Source organism: Lissotriton helveticus, chromosome 3_1 (assembly GCF_964261635.1).
Source record: "Lissotriton helveticus chromosome 3_1, aLisHel1.1, whole genome shotgun sequence".
Lineage (NCBI taxonomy): Eukaryota > Metazoa > Chordata > Amphibia > Caudata > Salamandridae > Lissotriton > Lissotriton helveticus.
In genome coordinates, this window is record NC_136061.1 from 616,867,818 (window position 1) to 616,880,462 (window position 12,645).

Here is a 12,645-nt window from a genome sequence, read left to right on the forward strand (position 1 = left end):
TGCTGGCGGGAGGCAAGGTAGGGAGGTGTTTACACCTTCCGTGTTGCATATTATCCCTCTGAGATGCCTCCCAACCTGGACTTTCACAAGCAATTTTTTTTAAAGTGTTATGACACGGGAAATACTGACTGCATAATACCTTTTTTTTGTACTTTCAGCTGTGCTGCTGTGCAACATAGGTAAAACCATTTACAAATCAATAGCTCACATAGGCAAGACCTATTGACTTTGGCAATAAGCTTCAGATCATCTTTAAGGATGATAGTGGCTTGAGGCAGAGGGCTGATAATGTGTATGATCTATACTACTATTATAAAGGAAGAACTTTGAACCTTTGAGGCGGGTAAACTCGGGAACCACAGCGCCAATCCAAACACCCGATACATCGTTGTAATTGGCAGGGTCTGTAGATGGACATAGGCTATATAAAATAAAAAAATATACGTTATTTAAAATATTTACTTTAAAAAAAAAGTAGTCCCTTGGAAGTAGCGCCGGCCGGCCGCGACGTGCGTGCTGACATCAGGAGCCAAGGAGCCGCTGCTGCTGCTTCCTCCTCCTTCTCCTCTCGCCCTGGCCGGGCCACGCTCCCCCGCCTCCCTCTGGACAGGGCTCCGGCTCCTCACACTTCCATTTCAGGCCTGAGGCCGGCGGTGACAAGTTCCTCAGCCAGAGCCTCCCTCACACGCAGACACTTCCCCACACACCGTGTCTCCAGCGATGGTCACTGCGTCTGTCTCTGCTCTCACACAGTGATCCGCTGTCCCACGGAGGCGCTGTGTCTCTGATCACCGGTTGTGTCTTCCTTATGCAGGCAGCGCATCTCTGTCTGGAGTGCACCGAAACGTTAGGAGGAAACCGGGAGAATGCAGTGGTGCTGTAAAGACTGATTAAAGCAAACCTTCACCTGTATTGGGCCTCTGTTTGTTGTTATAAATATAATGGGCTTCTCCATGCTCATTTTTTAGAGGCTGCCCTGAAGGGTCGGGGGCTCCGGTAACTGGAGATGCTGTGTGTTGTAATTTACGAGGAGCATGACCCACGAACGCACCCAGCCTACTTAGGAGATGCCAAAGGGTGAAATCAACTGCGTGCGTTTGGAAGGAATTAAAAAATGGATTATTTCATTCTTTGATCGTGCTGGTGAAATGGAGTTTTAAACAGACTTTAAAAAAAAAACGAAGCAATGTGCTACGAGGAATACTCACCTGGCTGCCCCGAATGTACTATTCCACACCAACAACAGTGCACCACTTCAAAGTTATGAACTTAAAGGGTCGATATTTACTAAAATTAGAACTTTCTGTTTGCATATTAACAACATGAGTGGTGCACTTTGGGAGTTGTAATATTTACATGCAGCCACGTGACTCTACAAACTTTAAAAGCACCACAGGAGCACAATGGGGCCTTGAACGTCATGTCTCCCACCTGTGAGCAAGGCCAGGAGGCCAAAACGTTAGGAGGAAACCGGGAGAATGCAGTGGTGCTGTAAAGACTGAATAAAGCAGGAGCGGTGAGCGGAGGATGAGGTAGGTGAAATACAAAAGCTACAGGCGGGCAGGAGCGGTGAGCGTAGGTGAAATACAGGCGGGGAGGAGCGGTGAGCATAGGTGAAACTCCTGAGCGTAGGTGAAATACAGGCGGGGAGGAGCGGTGAGCATAGGTGAAATACAGGCAGGGAGGAGCGGTGAGCATAGTATAGGTGAAATACAGGCGAGGAGGAGCGGTGAACGTAGGTGAAATAATAATAATAATCCATATTTGTAAAGCGCACAATCACCCGTAAGGGTCTCTAGGATCTGGGGGCCGTCGGGAAGATTAAGCAAGCTATTGCCCAGAGTCACATGGTGCTGGGCTAACATGCCGCCGGAGCCGGGGATCGAACCGTGATCCCCAGATTCAAGCGTCAGTCGCACTGGCCGCGGCGCCACGGTGAGCGTAGGTGAAATGCAGGCAGGGAGGAGCGGTGAGCGTAGGTGAAATACAGGCGGGGAGGAGCGGTGAGCGTAGGTGAAATACAGGCGGGGAGGAGCGGTGAGCATTAAATGAAGCAAAAGAGGTAGCAAACGGTGCATTACAAAAGTGAGTGCATTACAAAAGTGAGAATTGTGACCCAACAAATACAAGAGGTAGCAAGTGACGTGTGCAGGTTACAAAAGCGTACAAAGGAAACATAGAGTTATAATACTGCAATATATGGAGGAAGGCTCCGGGGGACCCACGGACAACGTTGGGGCGGGCGGGGGCCCTGAAGCCTGTTTGCTCCCGGACAACGTCGGGACGGGCTGCTAGTTGCTTATAAAGCGAGTCGTGGATGTTTCTGAATAAACTCAACTGAATGGATCAAAACAGAAATCCTGTCCACCTTTATACCCTTTCTAGCCTGAGAGCTCCCGTTATGGCCATCTTGTCTCGTCTCACTGAAAAACCCACTCCAGAGCCACGAGTTAAGAACTTCAGGGGTAAGTTCGGCTCTGGTTAAACCTTGTCAAATCGTTATCTCTTGTTATCTCCCGTCTGTCTGAATTGAGCGCCTTAAAGCGGGTTCTGCATCTGCTCTCGATTTCCTGATTCTAAATGCGCACAGTGCAGCTAGTCTGGACTCTTGTCAGTGGCGGAACCAATGTGTCATGGTGCAAGAATGTAAATAGCTGCCTCTCTGCTGCTTATTGATTTGTGAAATACCCAGGGTTCAGTGAGCCTCTCAAGTCTCTGGGCACCGGTGCCACTGCACCTGTAGCGCAAATGCAATCTACGCCCCTCACTATTGCAATGACATCTAATTTGATCTAGGCACAATGGCTCCCAAGAAGCTGCTGACTATGGCGGCTGGGCTTGTCTTGAAAAGAGCTGGCCTAGTTTCTCCTCCTCTAGCCTCTTTAAATTAGCTCCCGATGAAGCAGAGTAATATTAAAATATCATTCTTTGGCCCATAAATCTCATTTTGATGGGTGCCAAAAACCCCTTGCTCAAAAACTTGCTAATTACATTCCAAGCCGTAGTCTTAGATCAGAAAGGAGCTCTTTAGTTGCAGTGATCAAATGCGGTCGAGTTACTCTCGGGGAAGAACTTTGTCAATCCCAGCAGTCAGGCACTGGAATACTTTGCCACTTTCCCTCAGTTCTCAAGATTCTTTGTTGAAATTTAGAAAACATCTAAAAAAGTTGCTCTTTAGTCCCTCTTAGTGGCTTTGGCAGGTACTTTAGGTCTTTGTTCTGACAATTCTTTCTGATTAGTGCCCGAGCGGCAATATACTTTTGGATAGGTATACATCAGTGCTTTATAAATATTTAGTTAACAAAAAATATATAAAAATAAACAGAGGCATTCACAAATGCTTTTTAAATTCAACGATTGCAGGAATGCATTTATCACTTTAAAGCACTGCTCTACATGTTTCACTAATGTTAGAGAAAATACAGTACAAAAGAACTGCTTCATTATGTATAAATTGCACATAGGAGATATAAAGCTAAATGTGACCAAACAGTGTGATGAGTGAGTGTGCTTATCAGGTGTAAATAGCCCCTAATGTACTGCAATGTAGGTACACTTCTTGGACGATCGGAATGATACACCAAATAGCCAACAGCGTGATTTGATCAAATAAATCTTCTGTGGATAGAGCCTAAGCCCACCCTATGTATATTTTAAAGATTTTGTAACACTAATTCTGCAGACATCTGTGCTGTCAAGCCAGGCCTCGAAAAAAGAGTACTGTGTATAAGTGCTCAGAATCAACATCAGGGCCTGACTGGCCGTAGCGGGCACCGGTCATTTCCCCAGTGGGCTGCCACGGTGGGGGCCAGTTTACGACCCCTGGGGGACAGTTTTTTTGTTTTGGGGGCTGGTTTTGCAGCACAGCTGCAATGTTGGCCCACTGTTAGGTTGGAGGACAGGGTACTTAGTCACATACTCGGTTACATTTGTGACTGAGTGCCCTGTCTCCCAAACTTTAAATCATCCCGTATATTTTTGTCAGATCAACCATCCAACTACTTTTTGCTTGCTGCAGGTTCGTCATACTTATGCAGAGATGGTGGAGTTTGCCTAGTTTCGCTGGCTGGGTGAGTCATTCCTTAGGATCTAGAATACACAAACCAGGAGCACAGAGTCACCTCATAGTTCCTCAGTACAAGTTTGTCGGAATAGCATAGTTACTTACCACGTGACGTAAATACCATTACACCAGGGTAAATATCTCATATTCTGAATTTGGAGCAGGAAAAGGAGGCATCGCATGCATAATCAGTTTTTAACACACACCGAATTCTGCATTTTTTGCCTTTTTTCCTGGGTTTTTTCCCCGGAGAACTTCAGTAGATTTGACCTGTCGGAACTTATCGGGGCAAACTGAGAGTAATAATCGCACAGACTGTGTGTTTGCACACTGATCGGAATGTAACCCTACATTCGTAATGAAGGCCTTAGGGTAGGCTGTTTTGGGCAGTCAGCACTACTTGGGCTACTCCCACTAAAAGAAATTAAAGTTGGTGCAAGTTTAATCAAAAATTCAAAAAGTTGAGGGAACCAAATATCTGTATCTAGGAAAACAGCGTGCCATCCACACATTCACTTATCTAAGTGATCTTCTATTATCTAACTTGAGCAGCTTATCCTATAGAAACTTTAACTCTGTAAATGCCTCTTCATCATTGCTTCTTCATATGTTCCTTACCTGTGCAGGAATGAAAATCTACTTGTGTATGTTTGGAGATAGGGTTGGAAACTATTTATTTATTTATTTGTCTTACCTGGGAAGACCGTCTGGATATACGAGCCCACGATGAAGTAAATCCCCGAGTCTATAAGCAGGAGCCAACACATCCAGGCAAATGAACAGGTATCGTTTGTCACGGGAGAGTAATACATATTGTCCCACTGAAGCCCTACAGAGAAAGTCACAGAGAGAAAGAAAACATGTCAACTTGGTTTCACACTATGTTTACACGCAAGAGACTCAACTCAACTCCTCCTCTTTTCTGCTCCTAGATACAAAAGGCTCAAAGAGCTGTCAAACAGAGTTCAATGGTGATTTGCACCATGTGCTCATTACGAATACACATTTTCAAGTCCCTTATCTTTCAGGTGATGTAGCAGCAAATGAAAAAGGGATTCAAAGAGTAAAATACATTAGAGTTTACAATTAGGCTACTCCACAAACTTTGATCTTTCATTAACACAGCCGTCATCTGGAGAATACCTGGAATGCTGTTTTTCCCCATTAAATATGTTTTAATAATGTAACCCTATTCAATGGCTGAGTGTGTCTAGACCAGTGGTTCTTAACCTTTTGACTTCTGTGGACCCCCACCTTATCATTACTGGAATCCGGGGACCCCCACAGAATCGTTTCTGGAAGCAGAGGACCCCGGACTAATGCATTTTTGATGATTTGAACTGCAAAACAAAATGCAGTGACTACTCATTGTCCATACTACATCCTGTTTGATACACTTGCACTGCTCCCACAAATCAATCTCAGGATACTTACTTCATTTTTAGCCTCTGGTTTCAAACTCCTTCGCATTTACAGAACGTTTTTGAACATATTCATTTGAACATTTCTTCTTTATTCATATCGTCTTTATTAATCTGTTAATATTACTTCATTTTATTATTAGTCACGGACCCCCTGGGTAGTTTTGTGGACCCCCAGAGGTTCCCGGACTACAGGTTAAGAACCACAGGTCTAGACCATACATGACAAGGTATCGCCCCGACTGTATTTCCTTGAGTCCTCTTGTTCCCTCTCTTGAACTTCTGCCCATATCTTCCTGTACCAGACTGGGTATTATCTTTCCTTTCTTTGTTCTCTGTGTAAGTCACTCCTGCAAATTCATGGGTAGGCCAATAGTAAGATAAGAGTACATTAGCAGCAAGTCAGAAGTAAGCTAGGAGTAGGCCAGGAGGTAAGTAACCATGAATAAGTCTGTAATTAGTTAAGAGGAAGTCAAGAGTAAGTCAGGAGCAAATAATGCATATGCACACCAGCATATATGAAAATCTTTGTCGAGTGGGTCTGGTATTGGTGGTTGTACTTACGAGTTACCAGCAGGTCCGCTTTTTTGCACCAGCAGTGAAACTATCCAGCAGGAGACATAAAGACTGTTTCATGGTGCTGTGTCTCTCGTCCCACCTAACAAAGATCATGTACAGCAAGAGCAGAGTTGAGTAATTGAGGAATAATTCGGGGTGCTTGGGTTCATCCGACCTGGCCCTGATAATCCAATTCATGATTTGACAGCTCAGGCATCTCTGATGGCAGCACTGCTATTCATAGTCTCTTGATTTTGGAACACACATCTCTGCCAAATGTGTTACTCCCAGAGGTCATGATCAAGATCCTCACACATTCTGAAACAACTCTCTTTACTTTCCAATAAACTACTTAAATAATTTGTTTTTAGAATCAGCCCACATTCCTGTTGTGGGTTCGAAAACAGTTCTGTCTGATATGAAAGCATCCCAAATCAACTGTGCGGAATCCTAAATTGATACTCTTTGATCATGAATGTGTTCCTGTTTGGAATATCCCACTTTGGACCACACATTAGCTGATTACATTTTTAGTTTCTTGCATACAACAGTCACTGTTTTACATATCTCTCAAGAGATTTTTGGAAATATTTGGGGTAATGAAACTAAATGAACCCCTTGAAGGTGAAGATGATGAGCTGACGTCATTAAATCTAGCAATGAGGTTGGATATGTAGCAGTTCTGTATTACATTTCAAGAGCTATAAAAGCCGACATACTACCCAAGAAGGCTCTACATAGTTTTAAGGTTTGTTCTCCTGCTCTTTAACCTCCAAGCACAAAATGTATCTTTTTATTTGATAATGATTTTAGGGTGGATGCATCTAATTGCCTGAAACATGAAAAGTAGCTGGTAGACGGTACTCATTTTAATCTTATTCACCCGTTCAAGTAAAAAAAAGTGCTAACATAAACCATGATGATATTTTGACCTTAATCGTGGTCAGAACAAGTTTGAAATCGAGCCGCAAAAAGTTAGCAAAATCCGCTGTCGAAAAAGCCCACAGCTACCTCAGGTTCAGCAGGATCACCTTCCTATTTCATTCTATACATTCACATTGTTGGAAGTTAAAAACTCAAAAAAATTAAGGGTGGTCTGGTGGCAACTAAAAACGTTGGAGATGGGGCCATGAGGAGGGGGAGGGGGATGGAGAAGTATCCTTTCAATTCCAGGAAGTTTGTTTTCAATTAATTGAGAAAAAAGCATTTTCAGGACGCTCTCTCTGACTGACTGGGCTAAAGGGGGACAGCAATTAGACTCCACTCTCACCCTCTAGAGATTGCCCTTCCAGCTCTTTTGGGGAATCAGTCTCTGAGTAGCATAAATAAAGACTACTATTCTAACATCCATTACAGTGCCAATGGCTCTGAAACTGATTGTTGTAGGGAGCACTGCATTTTAGGCCATAAAATATGTTTTTAAAATAAGTATTTAAAAATAGGCCAACTTACCAAGGCTCTGTTCTTCATACAGAGTGGCGTATTGAGCAGCATAACTTAAGGCTGTCGGGGAAAACAGGCCCTGCAAATTACAAATATATTGAGTGAAGGAACAGGGTTAACACCTTTATGTGGCGGTATACATTCACTTTTTTACCAATTAGAACATGACAAGGACATATTGTATTGTATTGTATTGTATTGTAATTGTATCTATAGAGCGCTTACTACCAGTGACGAGGCGTTGAAGCACTTTTTTGGCTAGTAGCACGCTACTCAGGAACCCAAAAGGATTAGTGATGAATTAGTATAGTGAAATATGAAATTAATTTGAGTGGTGGACATGTTAGTCTGTTATTTGGATTGTGAAGGATAGTGGGATGATAGAAGAGGGAAAGGTTTGCATTTATTTAGCGCTTGCTACCCCAGATGAGGTGTTGAAGCACTTTTTGGCGTGTAGCACGCTACTCCGGGAACCCAAGAAGGAATAGCGTTGAATTAGTGTAGGGAAATACGAAATTAATTTGATTTGAGTGGTGGAAATGTTAGTCCGTAATTTGGATTGCAAAAGGATAGTGGAGGGATAGAAGAGGGAACCTGTGCATAATATCAATAGACCTAACAAGAAATATATTAAGTGCTGTAATCACAGTTACTGCTGATACAGAAAATTAGAAGTATGAAACACTTCAAAGCTGAGACCCCACACACAAAACACAAAGACCTATGCAACAGGGGCACTGACCACCTGAGGTGTTTCACATGCTTTACAGAATATTCTTCTGAGTTGTGTAACTTAACTGAATTTTCAGAGCATCAGCTTGAGTTGCGACCAGCCTCCGTCCCATGCCAAAAACATGGGTCCTAAGGCACAACATCATCCAAAGGGAGCAACAATCCAACAATTCAGGCAGAGCACAAAATGTTTTGGCTGTCACTGAAAACCTTTAAGGAGGAGGCTCAAGTCGTGAAAAATCAAGTTAAAGACGGCACTTCTGACAAAACTTTTTTTGATTAAATTCTCAATTGATGAAACCAAAGTTTGGTCAAAAAACCTTTTCAACATGATTGGGTTTAAAATAAAAATATTGTATATAAGTTCTTCACAGTGTGTTTTTTTTATATACTAGAAAAATGTATCAATTTTTCGATTTATTTGGTGCGAAACATTTATCCACCATGCGATCCTTATTGCACTTGGCACTTATTGGGTGTGATGAAGATGAAGTCCACACAACTCAAATTTACGAAAATATAAAGGTTGGACGTCTGGCTTCGATGGCAGCAGTATTTCTTCTACTGATAAAAGAGAGAGAGAACAGCACCAGGCGCAGCGCAATGCAGATGATGGGTTACTGGTCTGAGGAGTGACCATCAGAAAAGGTAAGAAGGAGGAGAAGTTGAGACATCACTAGAAAGGGAAGATTTGATCACAGGCAGCCTCCAAACTGTACCATTTAAAACAAAGAGAGCAGGATACAGGGTGTGGTTAGATAGGAGGGAGGTTAAAGAATACGAAATAAAGGGAAGCCCTCAGGGGGTGTCAAAAAATTTAAATCAAATAGTAGAAGAGAATGTGGAGGTAAAAGGTAAAGTGAGAGGTTTAAGGTGAAAGAAGGCATGGGAATGGAGCTGTAGGCAGGAGAAGAGCAATAGTGAAAAACATGTGAGCTGTGAGTGTATCCCAAAAATGAAGTATGCAATGATATATCTTTTTACCAAAAGAGGCACTAAGTGAAATTAAGGAAAAGCAATATATGATGGTACTTGATCAAGCTAGAATTTCATAAATTAGCACTTAGAGCACATACGTCTTTGATAGATTGTTGATAGCTTACCAGCAATGTCTTCCCTGCAAAGCTCAGTGTGCTGGACTGTGACGTCATGACGATGAAGGGGAAGAAGCTGATAATGTAGATGAGACTGCCACTTAATGCGGCGATGTTGGTGTTGTGAAAGAATACACTGACGAGGTAGCTCATAGCGATGATACTGAGGCTGTAGTCCATGAGGAAGAGGAAGATTAATCCACCATCACTCCTTGGCAAGATGCCCCCGAACTTGATGATGATGACAAGAATGATGACAGTAATAGTGAGAAAGATGGCACTCTCGATAAACCAGGCGAAAAAGTGACTGCAAGTGTTGACGCCCATCATCTTCATGTACTGCAGAGAGAGAAGGATGCCACAGAATTAGTGAGTGGTTTTGGCAACAACCAAGGGAGCTATCAGGTCTTTCTATTTCCCTTCCTCTGTGGAGGTGCAGAGCTTCTAAGTTGCATCATGTCTGGTGTGAGAGATTCAAAGAGATTTGGCATATTTTTAGCACAACAGTTTATTCTGGTTTCTTTTGTTATAAATTCCCTTTAAATATGCAGGACTGCAAGTACCACAAAGTAGTCAGATACAAGATAAACCGTTGGGACTAGCTCAACAAACTACATATTTCATCGGTCATATGGAAAACCGCAAAGTTGGATAAACATCATGGTTCTGTAGTTCTCTACATAGTAACATGGTGATGAGGCACTTGTTACCTGTGGATGGCTGAACCACCTTCGGTTTCTGCAGTGAGTTTTCCAGTGTAAATCCTAAAGTAGGTGCAGCCTACAATGAGGTTATGTCTTTTAGCATATGGCCTCAACACGGCAGTTTGTAACACTCTTGCAATCCCACTTTCGTGCATGAGTATGCTTTCATTTCACAATGCTGCTAATAATCAGGGGTCCCACAGAAAGGTGCTGCATTCGCCTCTATGAATGGAAGGGCTTCGGAATGCAACTGGGCCAGCAAAAAGCTAGTTAACAGCCAAGGGCGTCCTGTGTTTTAAGTATTATTCAGTTGTAGTGCGAATGCAAAGCATATGAGGTGGATGGCAGCAAACTCCTGGTTGCACAGAGGCAGAGTATGAGGGGGGATTCACGATATACGGGCAAGAAACACTCTTTGATTCCCTCCAAGGCCAACATCTGCAATGTATCCTTCTAGTGTCCTCCATCCAATCATCTTTCAGTCCCTAGAGATTATGGATTGGATACAAACAGACCTCCCTGAGGAACCAATTACCAACCCTCCATTTTCGAACGCAGGGTGCTGCTCCTCCATACTCTGCGCCTCCACATTTACATGGCCCACGAGGCGCCGGCAGTCATGCAGTTGTAGGTACCATATCACATCGCTTCAGTTGGGAATTTCTGCCACAATTGAACGCTACACTGCTTGAAGATTAACAGAATAAGAAGGATTTCAAATAAATCTTACAAAATGTTGTATTTTATTTTCCCATCTTATGCACATGTTAAAATATATTTCCAACTATCCATACCAACATGAACTTTTCAAGCCCAATCGGGGATCTTCTTTAAAGTTCAGTGGAACCGAATAGCCTTTTACTTACATGCATGTTTCAAGCACTATCAGGGCCCTTTATCATGGTTCCTCTGGAATTGGTCATCCTAAGTGTTTAGAACCACTTTCATCGCTGGCAAAAGCTCACATGGGAGTCTTCCGTGGACTGCAAAAATATTATCAAGACTTCACCGATGAAAACACAACTGCAGCTTCTTGAGCAGGGGTTTTTACAGTGGACAGTCTGACATGAAAAGTAAACTTCTTCTGTCCTATCTCCGACCTGTAAGCTAAGTCGTGAAGATCAACAGAAGCAGGTCCACTTCTTCAGAAAGAAAAGATCTAGCCCAAACTTTGCAGATCTACAGGACTTCGAGGAGCAGATATTCTGGAGCAGGGATGTAGAATAGACTATATGGCCCTTACCCAGCAGTGTGGGTGTGGTGAAAGTGAAACTTTCGGTTGATGCCAATGTGGCCATTATTCTAGCTGCAAGTCAGGTCAGCAGGTCCTTGAAACCAAATAACCAATCCTCCATAATCCAGGGTGTTTTTGTTGACAATAAGGTAACTGGTGAGGTTCCACCAATTATACTGGAGTGGAACATGTCCTTGACCAACAAATGTGTGTTCCTGTAAACTCATGTCTGGTGCAATGTAGCACAGAGATTGGAGCACATTTAAAAATACTATCCTATCCACACCCTGCTAGTGTCTCCAAGTGAAGTTACCGTGCAGCCTTTCGACTGATTGTATAGCTTGTGATAGTTTTCTAGCCTTAAGGTCAGTTTGACAGAGCTCCCAATCCACTACGCACTGGAGCCTGGAGTCCAAGACTAACAGTACAGAATCAGAAAAATACAGCCCCATGTCTTTTAAGAGGCCAAACTAGGCACTTGTACAGCAATCTTATGAGCTTGGAGTTCCTGGTTGCTTCAATTAACATCCTCAGGCACTTGGGAAATCTGAAGACTGCTATGGTGGTGGTGCCGGACACAAGAAATGTTCGTTGTGGGGATTCCTGGCACAAAATGGTGGTGAAGTATCCATCTAGCTGATTCTTGTGGGCCCGTTAGGATGGCGGGCGGACATCCGACGTAAAGCAAGACCGCCCGCCATAAGTGCGGCGGTCCCGTGGGTACCATTAGGATGTGCCCGCCACACTGGTGGGCGCATCCTGCATTTTTAACATTGGGGCGGGCGGTGCTAAATGCACCGCCCGGCGCAATGCTAAAAATGCACATTGTGCACTTCAATGCACAACGTGACAGGCTCTGTGTGGTGTCTGTCACGTTGTACAGTGAAGTGCAGGGGGTACCATAGGTACCCCCCATGTGCATCCCCCACCCCTCCGGAGTCCCTGGGGGCCCACAACGGGCCCCCACCAGACATTCCCGTATGCTTTTCCGTTGCGGTGTTGCCGCCATGGAAAAGCATGTCCCCGCCTTCACCCTAATATGGATGGCGGTGTCTAACAGACACAGCCACTATATGAAACCCTTTTCCGCCCAGTCAACTCCTTGACCGGGCGGAAAAGCGGCAGACGGTCTTCCCGTCCGCCGCGGTCCCCCTCCATAGTAATATGGCGGGGGGGAAATGGGTGGCAGGCGGGGAAGGATGTCGGGCAGATCGCCACTGCCCGCATGGCGGTGGCGATTCACCCAACATCCTAATGGGGCCCTTAGTATCAAGAATGGAGCACTATAGACAGTAGAGGAAATGACTCAGGGTTGTGCACAATGCTGGGGTGCTGAAGCAGAGGAAGGGTCCCAGTGAACTGTGCATGTGCTTTTTCTCTCAAAGAAACCTGAATG

General features: G+C 44.0%; 1 protein-coding gene across 1 annotated transcript in view; it reads right to left on the minus strand.

Moving 5' to 3' along the window:
- ABCA12 (ATP binding cassette subfamily A member 12) overlaps positions 1–12,645 on the minus strand; it is a 644,885-nt gene that overhangs the window by 180,585 nt on the left and 451,655 nt on the right. The window contains exons 28-30 of the mRNA XM_078680598.1: positions 9,321–9,650; positions 7,495–7,564; positions 4,758–4,892 (exon numbers count right to left, since the gene is read on the minus strand). Coding sequence (XP_078536724.1) covers positions 4,758–4,892; positions 7,495–7,564; positions 9,321–9,650 — 535 coding nt within the window. The remainder of the gene's footprint in view (positions 1–4,757; positions 4,893–7,494; positions 7,565–9,320; positions 9,651–12,645) is intronic.